This window comes from Tympanuchus pallidicinctus, unplaced genomic scaffold (assembly GCF_026119805.1).
Source record: "Tympanuchus pallidicinctus isolate F22 unplaced genomic scaffold, pur_lepc_1.0 scaffold3, whole genome shotgun sequence".
NCBI classification, from domain to species: Eukaryota; Metazoa; Chordata; class Aves; order Galliformes; family Phasianidae; genus Tympanuchus; species Tympanuchus pallidicinctus.
The window spans coordinates 15,920,215-15,944,485 of NW_026294747.1; the positions used below are offsets into that span (position 1 = coordinate 15,920,215).

Consider the following 24,271-nt stretch of genomic DNA (forward strand, 5'->3'; position numbering starts at 1 on the left):
ATGTTTGCTTTAAATAAGTTTGCAGTTGTAGCCATTAAATAATCTCAACTTTATCCATCTTTAAAAAAAAAAAAAAGAAAGAAAGAAAGGGAAAAAAAGGAATAAAAAAAAAAAAAGAAAAAAAAAAAAGGAAGATTTCTTGCTATTTTCAATGAGGCTAAAGATGTTGGCAGTTTCAAAAAGATCTAGAATTTTTTTTTTATCTGCAGGGTTAAAATGTAATCAGTTCATGGAGTTTTGAACCCATGGGCTTGCTCATTCTTTTTAAAAAATATATTAAGAAAAATTAGAGACAGCTCTTGCCTAAGGGTGCTGCTGAAAGCTGTAGGTCAAGTCTTATCTAACTCATTTTCCTTACTTTTCTATTTGCACTACATTTGTACCTCTCCCCAGCTTGCTCTTCTACCTTTTACATTTGGCTGTAGAATTTCTTACCTTCCCCACCACTCATCTCCCCTACTTTTAATGTATTTTATTTCTCCACTTATTTATTTAGAGTCTGTTGACTCTATAGCTGTGCGTGCTCTTCTGATTTCATGACCCCATAGTAACTCTCTGGGAACAAACATTTTAAGACAATGCCATTATGTAGATATTAACTCCAAAATAAAAGGGAATGGTCTTAGGAAGTGAAGGATCAAGGAAGGAGTGATACATTGAGATGATACCATGTCCCATTAGGAGCACTTTGAGAACCCATTTTCTCCAGCAACCTTCAGCAATCCCCTGCAGCAGTTGTTAAAAACAAAGATGTATAATCCAATCCATTCATATATAAACTACCATTCATTTAAAAAGCCCTACCTCTTATTAAATACATTTTTAAATAACATGCAATCATATCTGCTATCCTACCAAGAATTATGAATCAACACACACGGAGAATACCTTTATTCTTTCAAGCTTAAAGCCAAAAATATCCAAGCAAATATTAAACCAGCACAAAACATCTAAAATTAAAGAGCATTAATTTTTATATAATTTCATATATTTTTATATAATTTTTATATATCATCTAAAAACGACATGGCAGCAATCATAATGATATGGCAGCAATAAGAGAAATAAGTTGCCAAATCAGAGAAGACACAAAGCTAAATCAGCAGATTTGCCAGCCATCGCTGGAAGTTGAACTGTTTCACAACCAGTAACAACCCAACTAAGATAGCAACTTCTTTCTCAGTGCTTACTGGCTCTCCACTCACATAAACATTCAACAAAGTCAACCTAAGTTAAATTTACTTTAAACTGCAGTCTATGTAAAGACTGAACAATTGGCCCAGAAAACCCCAAGTTTCACTTACATCAGCATAATTCAAAAAGAATGCAGCTGAGGTCAGTGAAATTAGTCCTATGGAAATTCAAGGTAAGATCATTTAGACTATGACAGTATATCAGTATTACTACTCATTGACTTTATAATGCACTGAACATTATTCAGCTTTCAGTCTTTTAATTGCACATGTAGGATCTGGGATAAACACCTCCCAAATTCCTCCATGATCATGCATTCAGCTACACGGACAGAGTAACCTCCTTTTTCTGCCTCTTCAGCTTGCACCAGAAGACGAGCACATGTTGCTTTCACATCTTCCAAAGAAACAGATACAGCTGGTTCCCTGACATGGAAAAAGAAACTAGGATAAAATATATGCATTTTAAATACAGAAAATAATTTAAAAGACAAACTGCAAACCTCTTATCCAAGAGCTGGAATGCACAGAGCTGACTCAGACCAGCTGCTCTGTTACAGTGAGGCACATCCCTGTAGAAATCTCCATTTTACACTGAATAGTTTTTACTTCCAATGGTTTGCTTCTGAATTTTTCTAATTAATCACATGGAAGACTGTGTTCACACCACAGAGTTGATCTCTACAAATGCTGACCAGTAAGTGTAGCAGGGAAAGGTTATACAATAAACAGCTTTTAGTTAAGCCAGCAACAGTCAGATCCTACATCATGTACAAAGAAAGTCTTAGTCAGAATCTAGGAGGTACTAACTGTATCAGATTACTGCTGTTGAAAGAAGTAGAATCAAGTCTCTCAAGGGTTCTCGGAATGGCACCTTACCAACATTTCTTTGAAAAAAGCTCTTGAAACTACCAGTTGTTAACACCGTAACTCCTTGCACTACATTAATAGCAACACTCACTCCATTGGAACCATCTATCCAATCAGCATATTACCCACAGCAGAAATTATTCAAATATTTTCAAAGGAGATCATCAGAATGCTTTTAAAACAGAATTGGCATAAGAATTTCAAGGCAGTGGTTAATGCAAAGAAAATACTGAATGCAAACTGAGAATTTAAAAGCCCAGAGTAAATCTCAATAAGATAAAAAAAAAAAAAGGTGCTTTAATTAATTTGAACATTTATTAACAGGTGTTTTTCTTTATTAAGTCAATGACTAAAAACAACCAACCAAAAATACAACTGCATTACTAAGTATAACATTAGGATAGTATGGTCTTCTTGAAAAACATTGCAAGCAAACGGCCAAAGTAAAATTGACAAGTAGTGAGCCAAAGGACGAAGAGATGGAAGGAGGAGCGGTATAAACACGCTCCTTAAATGAAATCCACAAACCTTTTAACATACTTCTAGGAGCAGTTTTGTAAGAAATAAATGGGAGGCAGGGCATGAAGAGAACTGAGTACGTGAACAGTACAAAAATAAGTGCTGTTTTTTAAGCAGAACTCATATCCCTGAACTCTTCATATTATATTCCTAAAGGATAGGAACAGCCTCCCCCTTAGATATTTTTTATTTACTTAGAAGGGCAAAAACTATGTGACTTCTTTTATATAAAATGTCTGTCATTTTAGTCACCATTTCTTAGATAAATACAATAGAAATTCATTAGTGAATAATAACCCATTACAAATTAAAATCCTTTTGGATGTGGTGCTCAGGGACATGATTCAGCAGAGGGCTGTTAGAGTTAGGGTAGTTTGGTTATGTTTCGGTTGGACTCCATTATCTTGAAGGCCTTTTTCCAAACTGAGCAGGTTGAAATAAATGAATAATAGCTAACTGAAAAATTAATGAAGTCAGATCAATGTATTATCTGTTATATTTCCAAATATTCACCTGTCTTTCTCCAATTTTGGTGAAGTTTCAAATGTTGTTGTCAAAAATGGGTTATTTTCATCATTATTTCCAATATCCATGCAGTTTAGTGTGGTCAGCTGGGTTTTTTTACCTGGACTTTCTTCATAATTTTTGCAACCAATGCATTTGCAAATAGAGGAACATGCAATCTTTGCCTGGCAAATACAGAATACTTAGAATAAAAATGTATAAAACTTGAATGCAACATAAGCTAAGCAACAACTAGAGGTAAATCTCCAGGACTTATTCTAGATGCACGTATCTTGGATACTCCCAGAGAGAGACCATCAGTATCAATGTAAGGAAACAAGTTTGTTCCTTGCAGGAATCCTTTTTGGAGAATGATGATTCTTTTTGCTCCGTATATTGGACAAATCAATGCCCCCATAAACTCATGGTTTGAGCAAAGACTATCTGAGTAGGCAGAAATACATTCCTCTTTTCAACTGGAGCACAGCACTGGCTGAGAGCTCATAATATTGAACATTTTAACTGATCAACTTCAGCTAGAATTAATTATTTGAAGTCATGAGAAGACATGGCAAGAGAGAGACTGCTTCCCTTGCATTCAAAAAAAATTTATGAGCTATTCAAAGAGATGAGTAATTCTTTTTAAAGACTACTGTTTACAGAATACAATGAATGTTAATGCGACAACCACTGACAGGAAAATCCAACAGACTCACCTCAAAGCACTCACAATAATTCTTGAGACATCCTGAACGCTTGCAGTTACATCCTTTGTTATGATGAGGTTTAATATCTCCCAGTTTGCTCTGTCCAATCTTTGGTAGAAAAGCTTCTGGGTTTCTATCAAGGCAGACCTAAACCAAAAAGCATTACATTAAGAGACATTCAAAGACTGTTTTATAGCATCTGAGTGACTCCCAGTATTTAGCAAAGAAATTCTTGTTTTCACTTGGTGATAAGAGAAACATACGTAAGTTTCCCAAAGTGTGCGAAGGCAACAATTCAAAGATTCCAGGATTCAGAGCTGCGTGGGATCTACCATGATTTTATGGACTATCCCAACTCCAGCTGGTGACCGGTCACGAGTGGTGTTCCGCAGGGGGCAGAGTGCTGGGGCCTGTCCTCTTCAATATCTTTACTGATGACCTGGATGTGGGCATTGAGTGCACTCTCAGTAAATTTGCAGGTGACACCAAGTTGGCTGGAAGTGTGGATCTGCCTGGGGGTAGCAAGGCCCTGCAGAGGGATCTGGACAGGCTGGAGAGCTGAGCTAAAGCCAATGCAACGAGGTTCAACAAGGCCAAATGCCGGGTCCTAAACTTTGGCCACAACAACCCCAGGCAACGCTACAGACTTAGGGCAGAGTGGTTGGAAGACGGTGTAGAAGAAATGGACTTGGGGGTATTGATTGATGGCTGGCTGAACACGAGCCAGCAGTGTGCCCAGGTGGCCAATAAGGTCAATGGCATCCTGGCTTGTATCAGAAACAGTGTTCCCAGCAGAAACAGGGCAGTGATTGTCCCCCTGTACTCAGCTCTGGTGAGGCTGCACCTCCAGTACTGTGCCCAGTTTTGGGCTTCCCACTGCAAGAAAGACATTGAGGCCCCGGTTCAAAGAAGGGCAACAAAGCAGGTGAGGGGTCTGGAGCACAGGCCTTATGAAGAATGGCTGAAGGAGCTGGGATTGTTCAGTTTGGAGAAGAGGAGGCTCAGGGGAGACGTTATTGCTCTGTATAACTACCTGAAGGGAGGTTGTAGTGAGCTTGGGGTCAGCCTCTTCTCTTGTGCAACTGGTGATAGGACTGGAGGGAATGGCTTCAAGCTGTGCCAGGGGAGATTTAGGTTGGACGTTAGGAAATACTGCTTTTCTGAAAGAGTGGTCAGGAATGGGCGGCCCAGGGAAGTGGTGCAGTCACCAACCCTGGAGGTGTTCAAAGAACGGTTGGATTTTGTGTTGAGGGACATGGTTTAGTGAGAACTATTGGTGATAGGCGGATGGATGGACTGGGTGATCTTGTAGGTCTTCTCCAACCTTGCTGTTCCTGTAATTCTGTAAATGACCCACACATCTGTTATTCTTTTGGGGCTGTTTTTGTCCCTCTGTTGATACTACTTTCACCGGAAACAAAAAGAAAAATGAACCCATCCATATATAGCTATAGACATCTCAGAGTTATTAACCATATAATGGTCTAATACAAAGCTGATACTCAGAAGTCAGCACTGGCTATTCCACTGGACATTAGCTTTTTTCAGGTCCTACTATCTCACTGCATCATGCCATATAAGTCAGACTAAAGGGATTCTATGTACTTTATGTACAATATTAAAGAGAGGCACAGAAACTGATATGCTTTTCTGAAGGACAAATCTCTCACACACTATCATGATGCTATCTGCGGCAGTGAAAGGAGTGCTTGGACTGCTACAACCTCACCAATTCAACTGCTGAGGAGCATTTGAATTCAAAACCCAGTTGTAGCATATCAATACCAAAAACTGCTGAGGCTTTGCCTGGTTGGATTCAGCAAAATTCTAATTAAATGAACTTCTTGTACGGTCCAGAGATTATGTGAATGATACAAAAGAGATCTGGATAGGTGCACACAAGAAACACTAAGCTACCAACATATCCTTATTTTAGAGTATCAGTAGATATAGATGTTTCATTTTCACTTTAAACCTTACATAACAGATACACATTAGTATAAAATAAATAATTGCCCAGAGTACGCAGTTTGATAACATTCAAAAGTTAGCTCCTGTACTGTTCAGTATTCCACTAATAAAATCAGCTTCCAAATGTGGAGTCTCACTGCTTCTCAGAAGTAAAGGGTTCAGTGCTGTTGTGATGAGCACAAGCTTTGCTTTGCACTGTTGTTTAGTCAACCAGAAAGACTAGCACAGACAACTACCAAGGATCTGCAAATTAAAATAATAATTCAGAAAATGATAATTTCATAGAATCATAGAATGGTTTGCTTTGAAAAGGGCCTTTAAGATCACCTAGTTTCAGCCCCTGCTATAAGCAGGGACAGCTCTCTCTAGACCAGGTTGCTCACAGCCCCATGCAGTCTGGCCTTGAATGTTTACACAGAGGGGGCATCCACAACATCTCTGTACAGCCTGTTCCAGTGTCTCACCACTCTCACAGTAAAGAATTTCTTCCTAATATCTAGTTTAAATCTACCCTCTTCCAGCTTTAAACCATTTCCCCTTGTCCTGTTACTACATGGCCTTCTATAAAGTCCCTCTCCAGCTTTCTGTAGGCCCTCTCAGGTCCTATACAATGCCCCACAGATCTTCTCTTCCCTGGACTGAAGAGCCCCAGCTCTCCTCTCTCAGCCTGTCCTCATAGGGGAGGTGCTCCAGCCCTCTGATGATCTTCGTGAACATCCTCTGGACCTGTTCCAACAGCTCCATGTCCTTGTGTTGAAGGACACAGAAATGGAAGCAATACTCCAGGTAGAGTCTTATGAGAGCTGAGCAGAATCACCTCCCTCAACCTGCTGGTCACACTTCTCTGCTGTGACCCAGGATACAGTTGGCCTTCTGGGCTGCAAGTGCACATTGCCAGCTCATGCTGAGTTTTTCATCAATCAACATCATCAACCTAATTCTGACTTTGGGACACAAATTTTCCTTCAAGTGAAAACATTTTCTGAAATTAAATTTGGAGTTGCACATTTTGTTCCAAGAATGAAAATTATCATTCCATTAATATACCACTAGCTGTAATCAAAAGTATCAGAGGCTCCTTAAAAGTAGATTAAAAGAGAAAAAAGTTATTTTTTATGTAAGAAAAAATATAGCAGCAGCAGTTGGTGATATTTTGTATAAAAATAACATATTTCAAAGATTGTAACTAGAGGAAAAAAAAACTACTAGCGTGTTTTTCATACACAAAGCTGATATTGGTACATACAGTATTTTATATTTATTCATTTATTTACCTTAATGGCTTTAAAGCGTTCAGTTTCATGAAGTGGATTGTTGTAGCAATTATTGCAATTGCAGTTGTTGCAAAAGTCACCACTGGCAAAGCATTCACAATATCTACAATCAACATATAAACACAACTTCAGAAATGAAAAGATTAACTGGTTTTAAATGTTACTCTACTTCAAGGCAGAGTTTATAGCTCCTACCCCTCCTCTGTTATTCAATCATATCCAAATATACTCAGAGACCTTCTCTCTATCTCTTGTTCATTTTCACATTGTTTTAAAAACACCCACTTCACAAATGGATCAAATTTTAATCCTCATGTACGCATCTTGTGTGCATTTTACGTATGCACGTAAATACATAATAAGATTCTGCACAGTAGTTATGTAGATTATTGCTGTACAGAAGTGAGATAGAGAAATGATGCTTCAATATACAGCATTTTCATTCTATAAATGATTTTCTAGAACAATGCCTTCTAGGTTCTCTTCATATTTTCCAGGGTTTTAATTGTTAGTCATCCACATCTACACCCTGAATTGTGAATTCGTGTGATACTAGCTGACACAAACTGTTGATCTTTAACTAAAGATCAGCAGAGCAATTTATAGCTTGTTCATTAGAATACATTTATTGTATATTTATTCTTTCAGAAATACACTGCTATTGATATTTATTAAATATTGCTAAGCTATTACTCACAGTTTAAGACACTGAGATTTTGTGCAGTTACATGGTTTCTTAGACTTCGTAATCCCCGAACTAAAAGGTTGGCTACCCAGGTTGAAAGAGGAAGAAAATAAGAAAATAAATATACAAATCATGGATTGGTCTATACTTTTGAAACTTTGTAAGATTCTCCCCCCCCCCTCATGTGATCCACCAGTGGTCATTCCTAGGGGCAGGTCAGCAACCACTCAGAACCCAGTAACTGCAGCACAACTGCAAAGCACTCTCATTTGTCACACCGGGCTCGCATCTGCCTTGCATTTAAAAACCATCTGCAATTAAGGTTTATTAAAAGAATCCCATTATTGTAAGAAATACAAGCTAAACACATGTTAATTACATTTTAAAACATATCAATTAACTCCGAAAATTAAATGCTTTTAGGACACATTTACAGCACAGTTGCATTGATCCTAAGAAATCCTGGAAGCCTTGACCACCAGTAAATGGAATAATGGCTACCAAGATGAGTACACAAATCACTCTTGCCAAATTGTGTGAGAAGCAGCTATATTACACAAACTGTCTAAGAGTCTTTGCCAGTATAAAATTCAAAGCTCATAATGGACTAAGCGTTGCAAGCATCTTACCCAGCTGAAGTCATTTCCACTTGCAGATTCGATTCTGGTTGGAAAGTGGAAGTGCTAGCTACTGATTGTAAGTATTCATGTTCAAACTGTTCAAGATAAAATATATACAGCTTGCTTATATTAAATTTTAGAAGTAAACTACTGTGAGTTAAAAAAAGCAATACAAAGAAAATGTTCTGAGGATGCTTTGTTTGCCACGTAAAGCTATAAAATTCATGGAAGCATAAGGCTGTAAAAACTGCATGCATTTCTCTTTGAAACTGCTCAGTACATCAGGACACTCATTTCTTCCAATGTAAAGCATCAAGAACAGCCACCAGTGCTGCAGTATTTGCACACTGTTTTCAGTGTACTGATAATTCTAAGTTCAGTTGCTTTTAATTGTAGTAATCAACAAAAACTGGCTAGTGACTTGATGATGTACATTACGTTCAGCTGCAATATGGCATTTAATTGGTTGAAGACTAAACAATTTAAATAAAATGTATTAGCTTACAGGCCATCGAAACGGAACGCAGATCTATTTTCTCTTCAGACAGAGAGGGTCCAGAGGAGGGCCACCAGAGGGCAGGAGCACCTCTCCTATGAGGAAAGGTTGAGGAAACTGGGCTTGTTTAGCTTGGAGAAGGATCCAGGGAGACCTCATTGTGGCCTTCCAGTACTTGAAGGGAGCGTATAAACAGGAGGGGGAACGGCTGTTTACGAGGGTGGATAGTGATAGGACAAGGGGAATGGTATTAAACTGAGACAGGGGAAGTTTAAGTTAGATATTAGGAGGAAGGTTTTCACACAGAAGGTGGTGTCACACTGGAATAGGTTGCCCAAGGAGGCTGTCGATGCCCCATCGCTGGAGGCATTCAAAGCCAGGCTGGATGTGGCTCTGGGCAGCCTGGTCTGCTGGTTGGCCCTGCATATAGCAGGGGGTTGGAGCTAAATGATCATTGTGGTCCTTTTCAACCCAGGCCATTCTGTGATTCTATGATATAATAGCCTAGTAAAACAGGTACAAGGAAGTGCTGTGAGTACTTGTAAATAATAGCTATTTTAACTAGTTATCAACCTAGCTGCCAATAAGGAAGAAGAAAATTAATATCTTTAAAGCAAGAGAAGAAATCCAAGGAACAACAGGCTGGGGATAAAATCAGAGAGAGAACTGCAGTGCTGTCTACATCTCTAGAAAATTTAGACACCAATTTGTCAGTACTCTACTTTTAGTGATGAAAGACTCTATAGTTCATTGCTCCATCTGGCTCTTGGGTTTTTAATTTCCTCTTTTACGAGGGTGGCTGTTACCCACAAACCATCTGCTGTGTTTGCACTGACATTACATTCATTTAACACAAATCAGAAGTTAACAGGTAAACATTTGCAATGATTTTTGCTACCAGCTCTGTTGGAAATGACAAGAGAAATCAAACACCTACAAAGATTTTTAGTCTTCTGTTTTCATTTTTAAAAATAAATTGAAATACAGTTCTATCACTCCATTAGCAAATAATAATTGAGAAAATGATAAAGACTTACTGACTATTAGGTCCTACTCAACAAATACAGAGCAAGGAATCCTACTGGAAGAAAACGTTCTCATTCTGGTAAAAGTCAATGTGTTTCCTTCCACCTCTCAAAAGAGTTACAGAATGGTTCTCAGAAATAATGTAATTTATATAAATACCAAATTTGAGTCTGAAAAATTGGAATTGCACTTTTAAATTCTGTTATTACTTATAGAAAATTCTCAAATTGGAGAGTTTGTACGCAGGAAGCATGCAGGATTGTAAAACTGACCTGCCTAAGCTAGCTAAAATGAATTTAGAAAATGCATACAATTGTTACCTCCTGCCATTAGACACAAGAACCTATTTTAAGAAAAGGAAAATTTATACTGTGCTTTATACGTGACAAGAATAAAGCTGCTTTACCTCTTGTTTGTTCGAATCCAGGTTACCTGAAACAGGCAAAAGCTGCCCCAGTACAGCTGTTACAGGGCTGCCCACATCTGAAAAGATGACATTTAACTGACTGCTCACAAGTATTAAGTTTAATTTATGCATTCAACTTTCTCAATTAAGCATACAGGCAAATGGGTAGCTTCAACTTTTTGTATGAATAAAAAACAAAAATCGAATCCACAATCTTTCCTGACAGTGTCTGTCTTTTTGCACTATCTACTCAGTTTAGTGTGGGGAGCAAACTTACTCCCCAGTTGTACCAAAGAAGGACCGAGCAGTTCATTCTTCAGAAAAGTTTTTCTCAATTGGAAAAAGAAAACTGACAATACAAAACAACTCCTTCACAGAAGAACTCAACTCTTCACCAATTTTTTAGCTAGGAATGTGGACAGATTGCTTTTACTCTATGACATCAAGTACATATAATTAGAAACTGCATAGACTTATTATATTTTTATATGAAAAATAGCCAAAGCAGATGTTTATCCTGAGCTCTTTTATGAATTCCCAGAATTCTGTCAGAGTATCTAGAAAGGAGGTATTTAGCCTGTTAAAAAAACAACGACAAAGAAACAACAGCTGAAAATCTATGAAGAAACCCATAGCTGTAAGAATAGAGTTCTGTGCAAGCCCCATTAAGGCACTGCATTTAAGGAAATCAGTATCTTAGGCTATGTAGAAAAAAGTAGCATTACTCCATTAGTCTCACTGAGATGACAAGATTAATCTAGGTTTAAAGAAACTTTTAGATACAACTTCTGGACCTACATCCTTTACTTACTGGGAAGATCAGTAAAATGAAATGAAGACAGGGCAAATAAAAAGTAAAACAAACAAACAGTCAGTGCTCTCCTCAGACTTTTCTTCCCTAATGTTGCAGCAAATTAATGAGAGCTTGAATGTTTTTTATAGGCACATTTTCTGTAATTTGAATGTACCTGATTTACTCTTCCAATAAATAGAAATAAATATGCTCCATAAGTAGGGCATCTGCTGAGATTCAAACATTCAGCATCTACTGGCACCACGAATAGTGCTTGTATGGTGCCCACTAACGAAAGGCTTTGATTTTACAAGGAGATTGACACACACCACTGAAATAAGAAGATACTGATAAGTGAGGAAGTAATGTTTATGTTTCTGTGGAAGCTACATGTGGGTAAAGAGGTAAAGTAAACTTAAGTAGTGTTGCTCCTAAAATGTGAATGTATTGTTCCACTAAATATTTGAATAGATAAACAATGAGCTTTGAGATCTCAGAAACCTCCTTCTTTAAAAACGGATGGAATTTCAAGTTCACTGAAGAACAGAAACATTTGTGGGGCATTTAGAATCCCAAGGCTGGAAGATATGCAACAGCCCTCAATGATGTTCCTCATTTATAGTGAAACAGTGACACTTCGTGGTGTGCTAGGGTAAATGCAACTGTATGCAGGCACTTTCTGCTAAGCCTTTTCATAAAAGTTGATCTGTATATTAAAAATTATCATTACATTCAACACGTCCATTACATCATTTTCATAACATTTAAATGCCTAGATTTTGTTTTAATTGCTACAAAATAAAGTGAAACAATAACTTGTGATAGCTATACTGTCTTCACCTCACCTTTGCTCACTGCTGATAAGAAATTAAACACGTGCACTTGCAAGTTAACTACGGTCTGCTATCTGACAAGCTAGAGATAACTTTAACTTTGATTTTACCAGATTGAAGATAATGACGTTGGTCTTCATACTGTGGAATGAGATGTATTGCTTTTAGATCCTGTGTGCCACAATCCTTTATACAGAACATTTGAGTACCTCCGTCCAGCTGGCAGATCATCTGGAAGAAGTAAATAACGATAGCCTCCCATCTGAGAAACTGTAACTCTAAGCATAGACAGAACGGTTTTTGTAAGAGTAGCATGCTTCAAAAAGCTGCACCATCACACACTGAAGTCTCTCAGACAAATGGATCATTGTACACAAAGGTGTCTGCTTTTTGACCCTTTCAACTTGTTTGGTTTTGGAAGAATCTGTGATACTGTAGCTCTTCAACCTAGGGTGAGATGCACTCCTGGTTCTCTAAACTGTTCTATGAGGCTTTATGTAACATACTCTAAGTAGTTTTCTTCTATGCAGGCCTAACATTCAATTCCCTACCCAAAACAAACCCAATTTCTCTTCAGTGTTTCATGTCATTTATTCAGATGCGACTGTAAATCAAGACTGTTCCTTTGTAAAATAATCTTCATATTACTGTAATAAAATAACATTTTATATGTAAAACAGCACTTTGACTAAATAAAAATTAGTCTCTGAGTCTGAGCAAAGCACTGTCTAATCAGTGTTGACATAAAACTTACTAAGTGGGATTTTGGTCAAGCAAGCTAGCATTTGCTTAGCATATAATTCTTCTATCAGTTACCAGACATAAATTACCAGGGGGCTGGAATAATTTCTGTGTAAATATCCAGATTCCTCTGTCACACCATGCAGTGCTAATAACTCGCAGTTAGACTCGTCAGTATTTGAACTCTGAAACATTGCTCCGTCCTCGTGATTCTCCGTAACATTTCTAATTGCATCTCTTACTTCAGTCTGAAAAAACAAGTGTTATACTTTAACAGGCACTCCTTAAAATCTTCATTGAATTGCAGGCATATACCATGAATTTAGAAATCAAATGCATACTTACTATTTCATCATAGACAGAAGCACTAGTCTGAGGCAAGCCGTAGACACCACTGAAGCATTCTTGTACATGAAATAAAGAAAGTTTTGTTTATTAAGGCATCTGTTTGCTTTTGCTTGGCTTTAATGCCAGGAGCTGGCTCACAGTATCAAGAAGATTTTGATGTCAGCACAGCGTTACAGTCTTACAATATTTAGTATTCTCTTGTAGCAGACTTTGGAAATACAGGCTTCCATGTGTGTTCGATGCCTGTAAAAGGTATATCGTGACCGCCTGGTAAAGGTCATTTAGCAATGAGAGTACGTTAGCGAGGCTGATGTGCATGTCAGCTTCCACTGAAAACTGTGCTGCTATCATACAAAGGACAGCTGGGAGACTTAATGCATTATGAAGAACAAGGGAAAATCAAAAGTACGCCTGAACTCTGTGTCTGAAGCAACAAGAACACACATGAACAAACACTGCTCTGCTTCAAAACTTTCTCCTTTCAGACTTTCTTAGCTCTATGACCATTATCAGAAGGGGCTCATGCTGCAACTTCCCAAATCCAGAAATTATTTTATTCAGACATTCATACCCTTTTCTAACCCTGTAAGAGGAGTTAAAATAAAGTAATAAAACAAACAAACAAACAAACAAACAAACAATCCCATTCAGAGCTGTGGCACTTACCATTAAAGCAATCTGGCAAGTTTTTTGACTGCATAGGACTGTTTTGGATTCCTTTAAACTGATCATAATAAATACAGTTTTCATCTTCAGCTGGAGGCATTAATGATCTGAACGCCTGAAGAAAAGAATGTTTTATAACTACTTTATATATTACACATCTCCTTTAAAAAAAAAAAAATCAAACAAGAACACAGAGATAAACAGAAACTGATTTATAGTGATCTTCAAGTTGAAAATTATTTGTATTTCTAAATTATAATTAAGCACATAAATGGTGCAGAACAACCAGCATTACCAGATAATATTGACAAGTGTCTTTTACTTCTCCTTCTGTTCAGTGTGCAGTTATGTTTTAGATCTAACACTTTGGTAACTATAAGAGCATCATATCTAACACCTACATTTCAATTTTCCATGATAAGGTAAATGAACAGAAATGAAACAAATAGAAACCAACTATTCTGTAGTTTGAAGTTAGAGCTGAGATTGTTTGAACCGGACAAATTTCTTTCCATCTCTGTTTCCTGCTGCCTCTGCTTAACACTGACAGTAGTTCAGGGGGATAAACAAGCAGTACAGGAACAGCCAACTGGCTTTAATTCAGCAAAATTAGTATTCATAACATGATTATAATTTTGTTCTAATAATTTCAGGAAACATAGCAGATGAAGGAAACTGATTCAGTGTGGTAAGCTGTAAGGATAACAGGAAAAGAGATGGGTGAGAGATTCCAAATTTCATTTTTAGACCATTGTGTAGAAGAAGTGAGCCAAACACATTTTCTTTACCCCCAGCTTGACTTTGAAGAAAGGAATTATTACACCCTAATCAGATACGTTCTTGAGAGATTTGAAACTTACTAATAGTTCCAAAGAATGAAGAGTTTGATTATTGAAGAACTACTGATAATATTGGACGTGCATTTAAAGAATCTCTGAAGCTAGAGATCTCTGTAAACCTTAACCTGAATTCAGAAAGCAAGCTAAAACACATAAGGTTAATGCCAAGGAAGACTTCAAACATTTTCAGGTGAAATGGCACCAGGAAATGCTCTACAGCTGCCACCTGATTTTCAGTCTGGCACCTTGGTGGGATATGGCAAGAAACAAGCATCGGACCCATTCTCAACCAAGTGATTTTAGTTAATTTTTGGTGAGTTTTAATGCCTTTTTGAATTTCTGAACCTTAAAGTAGCAACGTTTGTTAAAATGTTTACATTGGAAAGAAACTGGTGCACTTAGTTATTTCAAAATAGCTTCCCAGAGGACACAGTATTCCTCCAGAAGCTGCCTACAGAGCACAAGCTGAATTAGGTGATTTCCTTAGGTACAAGCACATCTAAGTATTCCAAATATGAATAGTCTGCATTAAGCAGATGGATTTGGTCCCCTGACCATCACTGAAAGTTTAATGCTGCACGTCTTTATAGGCAGTAATTAATTAATAGATGATGCTACCTTCAAAGCACGCCACTTACAAAACTGCTTCCTCTACAGATATTTAACAACACAGGCCACAGTTTACTATTGCAAATAAATTAATTGCACACACATTCAGACTACACTAAGATGACAAGATGCATGTCAGCTGCACAACTAAAGAACAAAAGTTAACATAATGGAGAAGAGTCTCTGGGGAGACCTCACTGTGACTACAACATTTGAAGGGAGCATAAAAACAAGAGGGTGGAATGGTTTAAAATTAAGACAGGGAAGATTTAGGGTTAGATGTTAGGAGGAAGTTTTTCACTCAGAGGGTGGTGAGGCACTGAACAGGTTGCCTAAGGAGGTTGTGGATGCCCCATCCCTGGAGGCATTCAAGGCCAGGCTGGATGTGGCTCTGGGCAGCCTGGTCTGCTGGTTGATGACTCTGCACATAGCGGGGGGGGGGGGGGGGGGGGTTGGAACTGGATGATCACTGTGGTCTTTTTCAACCCAGGCCATTCTATGATACTATGTTTCTACTTTGTCCAACTATCAGATGGTTGCTACTATCAGCAGTAATAGATAAAACTGAAGCAGGTACTGCATGGTAACTTTCTTTCTTAATAAGCAAAATACCCAGCCATTTAAAAATAGTGCTCCCAAACACAGGCAAGAAAGAACAGCAAACAGAACTGTACGTTCACTGCATGTTATTTATAGCACAAGCAAACTAATTTGATTTCTGTGTGCACTACTAAGTTCATTCTAGTACAAGATTTATGACATTACTTCAAAGATTACATGGATCCCATCTCAAGTTTTAATGCGGTGATCTTCTACCTATAAATTACAAAGAAGCATACACAAAAATACTTATTTTAAGCATCTTACAGGTACGGCTCCAACATTTTGATTGACTGCTCCTGCTGAAGAGAAAACACTTGAAGTTGGAACACTGCCATTTTTATGCTGTGTCACTACAGAAGAAAGGAAATGGTCACCATCTGAAGGCAGGTAAGGTGAATGCGTATAATCAGCTTCTTCTGGAAGATTTAATGCTTTGTATTTTTCAAGATCTTCATTGTCGCAGGTATTGTTTCCATGTGGATATATTTCAACTGCTATTGTATTCTGATTTTCCGTGGAAAGAGGATTCTCAAAGTGATCCAACAAAGACTCTTCCACATTTATAGCGTATAACTGATTGCCTTGACTGGATGGCAATCCTTCTTCAACAGGATTATTAATTACGGTGGTTTCCAAACTGAAGTTTTCAGAACTATCAAGAACATTCTGATGTAATATTTCAGTTAGAAATCCATCATCTGTAGCTGATCTTATGTCAAACAATATTTGATTCTCCATAGTCACAGGCAGACAGTCAGGTGTGTCTTATTTACTTGAAGATCATTAATTTTTCTATCCCACTATTCTTCCAGATAATTTAGATATCCTAAAAGGGAATGAAATAAGTCTTGACCAAACAAGTATGCGCAGTACTGAAGATTAACTCAATTAACACGAAACTGAAAAATACAACACTGAAGCAGCTGTTTCGGTCCTGAAAAGCCACCAAGCCAACACAGATGCTTTTAGCTTAAGAACAACTTTGCAACTGTTCACGTTGCAGCATTCATGGCATTCAGGCTTCAAATAGAATTTAGCTGCTTGGTTTTAGCACTCAAAAAGAGAAAGAAAAATCTGACACAGCATAGAGCTTGGAGAGCAGCAGTCCCGTTGTCAGCCTCGTATAACTGAGCACCGTAAGCTCAGATCACCTATGCTCCCCACGTCGCTACTGCCAGGTGGAGACAAGGCACCCCTCTGCCCTCCGTGCTCCACAGCGCCTGCAAGACAGCAGCCCAGCCCCACCTGCTCTGCTATCACTGCAACTCCTGGATGTGGGCTAGGCTAACAACAGGATGCTGAGGCTCACGACACGAAACCAGCCCTCTTCCTTCACTCTACCCCCCTCTCCAGCTCCACCCTGCGCTCTGTGAGAAGGCGAGGAAGCGCCGCGTGCCCGACCGTTACAGGGCGCCGCGCGTGCGCGGTAACGGTCGACCCGCGCGCGCGCTCGGCTCGCGCCGCGGGGACGGCGGCGCGCTCCTGACGGGAGGAGCCACGTACCCACACAGTATGGAGAGCAGCCACGTGCTCCGTAGCTGTCAAGTTCAGACAGGGACTGATTGCTAGCAGGCAGTCGCACTGAAACTTTCTACCAGCTATCCCACCTCGAGTTGTTTCTATTAAACCTGAAAAATTGCTCATTAGCACGTTCGCTGTTAACTAGCAAAGCGTCTACATATAAAACACTTCTTAAATAAGCTGAGGAGCGTCCTGCTACAGCTCTGAATTGGATTTAACTTCCATGATTTCGCAAGCCCAGTAAAGCAAGGGAGCCTGGAAAGAAAATACAGAAGACAGGAAACACTCTAGTTACTAGTGATAATTGTGAAACTTTATTTTTTGAAGTCACTGAAGAGGATAGAACATTGGGACAGACTATTGAATGTAAATAACCAACCACAGGAGTAAGTGAACAAGATAAAAAACAGCTGAAAGTAATACATTTTATACAAGGAAGCAATTGGTACAAAGGCTGAATTAGAACCATGATTTTCAAGGTCAGGCTTGCACACCTCCACGGTTCTGTAGAAGCCCAACCCTTAGGAGTACTCAGTTTGGAATAACCTTAGTCCTGGCAGCCTCTAGATGCACCAAATCTCAGCTATTCCATCATATTAAAGAGCTGAAATAATACATTCTGCAAATTCATGTTTAAAGGACTCCATCAATTCCAAAAAACTGGTATTTAACCAACAGGTTAATTTATTATTATCCATACCTAGCCATCCCTCACTTAGAGCTCTTTTCACTAACTGAGAGCAGGTGATTCAAGGTTTAGTTATGGATGAACAGCTGTTCTAAAATACAGACATTAAAGTACACTGTGCTAGAAAGTTCATTCAATTCTAAGTATTTTCCATTACATTCCTATGGCTTTTGAGCAAAAAAGCAAGTAGTTTTACTGTATGTACACCATATTGAACATCAAGTTTTAAATTATTTATTAACAGCCTACATTCACTGTGGATTTCTAAGATTTACATCCAGAAAGCATATTTTATTTACACGCCGTTGACATCTTAAAGAATGAAATAAGATCCTACCTGTTTAGGAATTACAATCTAACTCAAATTAAAAAAAAAGAAAAAAGAAGATACAATTAACACCACTCCTTTAAACATTTACAATAAAAAACAACTTTCTGTGCCAATTGTACTTTAAGAATGTAAAATTGCATTGATAACTGCACTAAATACAATTAGACATGAAACATTTAAAACCTGAGAGTCAAATCTAAACTTTTTCTTTTTTTTCTTTCTTTTTTTTTTTTTTTTTGGAAAATCCTAGAAGCCCTGTGTTAATTTAAGCACAGACTGGTTAGTGGTCAATAAAAAAAACAGTGCATTATTTCTGCAGCTCCAGAAAAACACATCACTATAACATTGATGCAGGAATTTGGTAAATGTTAGCTGCAGTAAGGCTTATTTTAAAGTCTCCTTTCCCACAAACTTCATCCAATCAAATAATGGGCATCTTTGGCCAATTCCTACGGGGGAACCTGTATTTATGTAAGCATGTATTTGCTTATGTATGCGTTTAGGAGCTTTGCTGAGGTTTTCCACCTCAAACATATACATAACAGGTGTTTCAACAGCTAGATCAGAGTGAAAAAAAAAACAAAACACATGTAGAGGCATATCAAGTTAGAAATACTGGCCAGAAAAAGAAATCCAAAAAACCTAATGAGAAGTTTCACAGCACCCCCGGAGAGCTTTCAAAACGAGCACAGCTCTGGAGCAACATTACTAAATATTTTGTACCTTTTACTCCCAGAAAAATAAATTTGCCCTCATAGGTGCACTGTATCGTGTGATCTAAAAAAGTCATGACACCGATAAAAGTTTGAGGAAGAGTAGCATAGCACACCAAGTTATTTCAGTTTTGTAGCAATCATTTTTCTTCTGCACTTATAAATACGCCCCTTTTTCAGTGAAACTGTCTGCCCTATTCCCACCCCCATTTTTGTTGCGTGTTTCAGAAACTGCCTGACACAAAGGGCCACGCAGAAGAGGTTTGAGAAGGCCATAATTTCCCCATTCTGGAGCTATTTTCCATTGCCTTCACAGCCTGTTTCATGCAGAGAGCTGACCATGCAATTCTGGTCCTTTCAGGCTGAAACCTAGCAAACTGCAATTGCTCAGCCTCTACATGCAGCATTGATTCATAGATTATCTAACAGGTCTGAGTTTAAATATATTTACATTCCCTAGGACCCAGAAACTCTTCTCTCAGCGAATCACTAATACCACTCAGCAAAATGAGATCATGAGTATCCACAGCTCTGAAAAGATACTCCTGCATTTTAGAGAATGGTCTTTGCCATGTAAGAGGAGATCATCTCATCAGAGCTTTGAACCTAGCTGCACCATACACAAGCAAATTCAATTCTACTTGTATCATAGCCCCCTAATTTATAATTTCAGAACTAGATCTGCATTGCTATTTCCCCTCCACAAAAATAATGTAAAACCAACTCCCAGCATAAGCTTTTCTCCCGTGTTCAGGGTATTTCTTTTACTAAGGCACTGGCACAAACAAGCACACAGGTTCATTTATATGGATATAAAATCAATCACGTGGCAAACGTGCTTATAAGTAACAGGGAAAGTTTGATGCCTGCTAATTTGCATATTTTACTGCTTCGCTGTAGCACATCGTTCTTCCCAAAAAGAAACACACCAGTTGGATGTGTTGCACTAGGTTATGATTGTTTGGGTTTTTTTTCTAATCTCATGAAGAAATTACCTTTAAAGATGTTAATGAAGGTAAACAGCCAGAAGAGTTGTCATTTGTTGAAATAAAGCAGCAGATACTCTGAAGAACATCTTGCTATCAATGCATACCGAATCAAATCTTTTAAAGGCTTTGAGTTTAAGACTTGATATGTTTTATCCCTTCCATTCTGGAATACAAGTGGACTCAAATAATTTTAAGAACAAGAAAAAAATGAGAAAAAAACTGAGTTACAATATACATGCCTTCGTGCAATAGTGGTATACTTCATCCCTAGAAATGTATAAAATTGCAAAAGTTGCCCTTTGTGGAACTAAATGCTTCCAAACTACTAAAAAAAAATATTCATGAAACATTCAAGCCATGGCTAAAGTTTTCATAGAAGATCAACTCGATGTGACTCAGTTTCTTCACCAGCCAGTGTTTTTGCAAACCTTGCTTTCATTCGCTGTTCAGAAGAGTTTCCATCCCAACGATGGGAGTTTGCTTGGTGGCAATAACCCAAATCATTTGGTACAGTTTTTAGGAGGTTGAAACAAACCCATGATGTCAACCATTGCTTTTTGGATGTTCTTTCCAAAGCGATGAGAATCCTTAATAAATAAATAAAAATACAGTGAGATACAATGAGCTGTGCTCTCTGGTAAAGTTATCTTATAAGCAAAAGAAAGAATTTCAATATTTTGTGACTTTGGAACACAGGCTTAGATCACATCTGTTACCATAAAAAAGGTAAATTAAACTGCAAAAATTTGAATGCTATGTAAGTTAATCCAGGTTTATGCTATTATTGACTGGTAAATTCTACATTATGCCATTATGTTTTTTTACACACAGTACTGAGAATTCAGCTTTGAAATCAAATGCATCTATTTCCTAAAAAAATAATAATAATTAAAAAAACCCCTAAAATGTCTAGTTCATACAAGATGATTTTATCTAAGCCATTTCTCACAACACAAAAGAATGCCCAGAAAATATAAAACAATCTAAAAATACTGAAAAAGGAAAAAAAAAAAAAAAAGAAAAAGAAATTGCATTTGAGTTCCTGTTGGAATCCTGAATCCATTGGAATAACAACGGTACAGGGAAGAAAAAGATTACAAATATAAATCATTAGCTACATTATAAAACCTACTACAGGAAGCTCTAATAATATCAAGGACAAGAACATAAAGCGTTGCCTCCTCTCTGTGGACTTTTGCCTTGACTGATAAGAGAACAGGGAAACTTAATGTATAAGTTAAATGGCATCTGAAGAACAGTTTGAACCACACATGAACAGAGTCATATTTTCTAATATGTAATGATTAACCAGAGGCACCAAGATCTATCAGAAAAGTTAAGGTCTATGTACTCCTGCCAAAACCGAGTATGCTGGTAAGTCATAAAACAAAGGGGAAGGACAAACTGAAGCTCACTCAATGCTGATCTCTGCAACAGAAGGATACTGATGGATGACATCACTACATCTCAATAGATGGGTGTGATTCTGATAAATTATGATAATTAAGTTTCCCAAGCACAGATTAAAATTTATCCATCAACTTCTGTCAGAACTATTAGGCTAAGGAGATTCAAAGAATAAAGAGCACACCACTGAATTATCTTTACCAATGCAGCCAGAGGCAAATCAAAGCTAAACTGTAATAACAAAAGCCAGGAGACACCTATCTTACTGCTTACGGGACAGATAGGAGTCATTTCATAGGAATTCTGGAGAACTGCATGTGCACAACTATGACCTTAGGCTTTTTTTATTATTATTTTTTACATCTGACAGAAAGGGGAAGTATTGTACCGTTCCCTTGGTTCATCAAGTCACTACATTTATAGAAGCTGAGAAAAGCATTAATATACAGCATATGTTGACAAAGAAAAAAGCAGAGTACCACTGTATGTTGCAAGTCCTAACATTTTTAGTAGACAGTGAGTAGAAGAGTTTTACAAGCAGATATCAGAGCAGGAAAGGATTGTCCCTTACCGTTTCAGAACAAGAGAATTTGCTGGAGACATGGAAATGGATGGAGTTTTCATCTAAGATTATGTAAGAAACACCATAACCATCATCAGCCACCTAAGGGAAGAAAAATGACAAGTCTTGAACTTACTTTTCCTTCACTTTCTACAACAGTCCCTGAACTTTCCAAACCAATCAAGCAACGACCACAAAACCGGTTTTCAGCTTGACAAGCCAGCCAAAATACACAATAATTATTCTGATTTCTGAGTGCAGAAGAGTAGTCCTGTGATCCCCTCACCATTCTTTTAATAGAAATGCTTTTTGAAACAGACAAATCCAGTCTATCACATGGAAAAGCCTGCCTAACAGAGTTAACAAGAATATTACCAATTTCCATATTCAAATCTTGGTGAAATACTATAGCAAGTCAGAAGCTCATTTACAACTCTAACAGTACGCTAGCTTCACAAAACTGTTTTATTCTTATCCTAGCCACTACTCATATTTAGGAAGGCAAGCAGACAATCTGATTAGCTTAATTCAGAGGAAAACACGAACAATTATTTTTTTTAAATTAATTAGAAATTATAAATAAAAAAACCTCATAACAGTGAAATACTTACTTTCCACAAATCACAATCTTAAAATCTAGTGTAAGTAGTAAACTGCTTGTCACTTTAATAATAATTTGACATACTAAATCTGCAGGCATAGATAGTATGATAGCCTCCAGTTTATCAGCCCTCCTGTGGAGCCTTACACCACATTTGATAACTGCATATTTCCTTAAGGATGATCCATTTTTTTAGTGGGACAAGGGAAAAAGGTGATGTTGGTTTTTCTGAGCACATTCACGTAATTAGAAAACTTTAAACACACTTTTGAAGTGTATATTGCACTTCTAATGTGCAACATTAGGGGACTACGGGTCTGAAACAAAACTGTTCTTAAAAGGGATATTTGTATTTAGTAAACATACAGGTCCAAATCCACCACCAGAAGATAACATCTCAGGGTTCTTCTTCAGATCAATATGTTGCTGTGGTGTCTGACTCGTTGATAGCCTCCAAGGCTCTGACAAAACCTTTGTTAGAGGTTAAAAAAAAAAAAAAAGATAAAATCAAGTACATCATATTGTTTAGGAACATGCAACTCTCTCAAGAAACAATAAAAATAACTTTAAGAATATTCAATAAAGCAATATTAAAAGGTAACTCTAGTTCACACGTCAATGGAATGAATAATTGAGTGTTAAAAGAAACAACTTAACTTGTCCTAACATATAAACCATCAACATATTGGATCTTGACGTTCATTTCTAAAACGTAATAAAATTTCTTAAGAGTACAAATGTTATTTCAAAACAGATGAAACTGATCTATAGCCTGGTAAACTCTGTATAACAGACCTTGTTAACAAGATCAGCAGTGGTGGTACTCAAATCCCAGGTAAATACTACAGAAAGCAGTACTTAGAAGTTTGTAAAGTCTCCAACAATACAGAGGTTTCTTGGAAAGCTGCAGAAGCTCTTCAAGGTTGTTTGATTCTTAAGTTAAAGCAGGAGCATTCCAACTTTATTTCAGAAATTCCAACTTTAAAATATGGCTTAATAAAGCATTTGTCACTGCAGTTAAAAATTACACTATAAGGCTCCATTAGTTCATGTCAATGTACAACAAAGTAATTTTGTTACAGTTCCAAAAGAATATTCTTGAAAGAAAGCGCATGGCTGCCTGTGGTGAATATGTGCTAAGAGCCAGTATTTTATTGTAAGCCTGATTATATCTTCCTTTCAAACCTTAACATGGTATTACTGAAAGTCTATTAGTAAATGGATATATATTAAAAAAATGAAAACAAGCTGTAAGATGTTAAGCCACGCTATCTATACTCTTATCTTCTTTCTAAGGAAAACTGGAGTTCTATTAATATGTAACCAGATACCAGAAAACACTAAATCAATAAATAAATGGTTATTTACTGCAACCAATCAATGAAGATAACTTACTTCCTTGAGGAAAGGAGAATCTACAGAAAGGTACTTGGAAACGACATACAGGCAGAACAGATGGCGGTCAATGCCTGCACCAGTCATGGCAAGACGATATAAGTGCTGGTGTTTGGTAGCAGCAAGCCGGAATAACTTCAGCTTATTTTCATTCTAACAATGAAAGAAAGATGGAAAAAAATTCCATTAAGTGAATCTATTTGGTTTCTTAGAAAGTTACAGAAAATCAAGTTTCAACGTGGTTTAAGAAAGGCAGGAACTGCAAGAGCCATTTTAGATGACAGCGTATGAGTGTAGCACAAGAAAGAAAATTTCAGTCTCAAACTCACTTTAAGATAGCTCTTTTGCTAAGATTTTATAA

The 24,271-nt window shown here is 37.5% G+C and overlaps 2 protein-coding genes across 7 annotated transcripts in view; both read right to left on the bottom strand.

The window, feature by feature from the left end:
- Nucleotides 1-261: 261 nt before the first annotated feature.
- On the bottom strand, nt 262-16,737 carry TESMIN (testis expressed metallothionein like protein). 4 transcript variants are annotated; one of them, XM_052692998.1, is made up of 12 exons: nt 15,968-16,723; nt 13,653-13,767; nt 12,984-13,042; nt 12,728-12,886; nt 12,008-12,128; nt 10,272-10,348; nt 8,353-8,438; nt 7,736-7,807; nt 7,039-7,141; nt 3,803-3,940; nt 3,096-3,271; nt 262-1,619 (listed from the first exon to the last, which is right to left on the bottom strand). In XM_052692998.1, exons 1-12 carry the CDS (start codon nt 16,439-16,441, stop codon nt 1,445-1,447), a joined length of 1,755 nt encoding a protein of 584 aa, XP_052548958.1. In that variant the 5' UTR covers nt 16,442-16,723; the 3' UTR covers nt 262-1,444. The 4 variants fall into 4 exon arrangements, 3 of the variants coding, with proteins under 3 accessions (XP_052548958.1, XP_052548960.1, XP_052548959.1); XM_052693000.1 differs by lacking the exon at nt 15,968-16,723 and having other exon boundaries at nt 13,653-14,704; XM_052692999.1 differs by lacking the exon at nt 3,096-3,271 and having other exon boundaries at nt 1,511-1,619; nt 15,968-16,728.
- Nucleotides 16,738-17,515: 778 nt separating this feature from the next.
- CPT1A (carnitine palmitoyltransferase 1A) overlaps nt 17,516-24,271 on the bottom strand; it is a 36,798-nt gene continuing 30,042 nt past the window's right edge. For all 3 annotated transcript variants that reach the window (XM_052692974.1, XM_052692972.1, XM_052692975.1), the window contains exons 17-20: nt 23,911-24,063; nt 22,882-22,986; nt 21,924-22,016; nt 17,516-20,532 (exon numbers count right to left, since the gene is read on the bottom strand). In XM_052692974.1, coding sequence (XP_052548934.1) covers nt 20,446-20,532; nt 21,924-22,016; nt 22,882-22,986; nt 23,911-24,063 — 438 coding nt within the window. In that variant the 3' untranslated portion in view covers nt 17,516-20,445. The remainder of the gene's footprint in view (nt 20,533-21,923; nt 22,017-22,881; nt 22,987-23,910; nt 24,064-24,271) is intronic.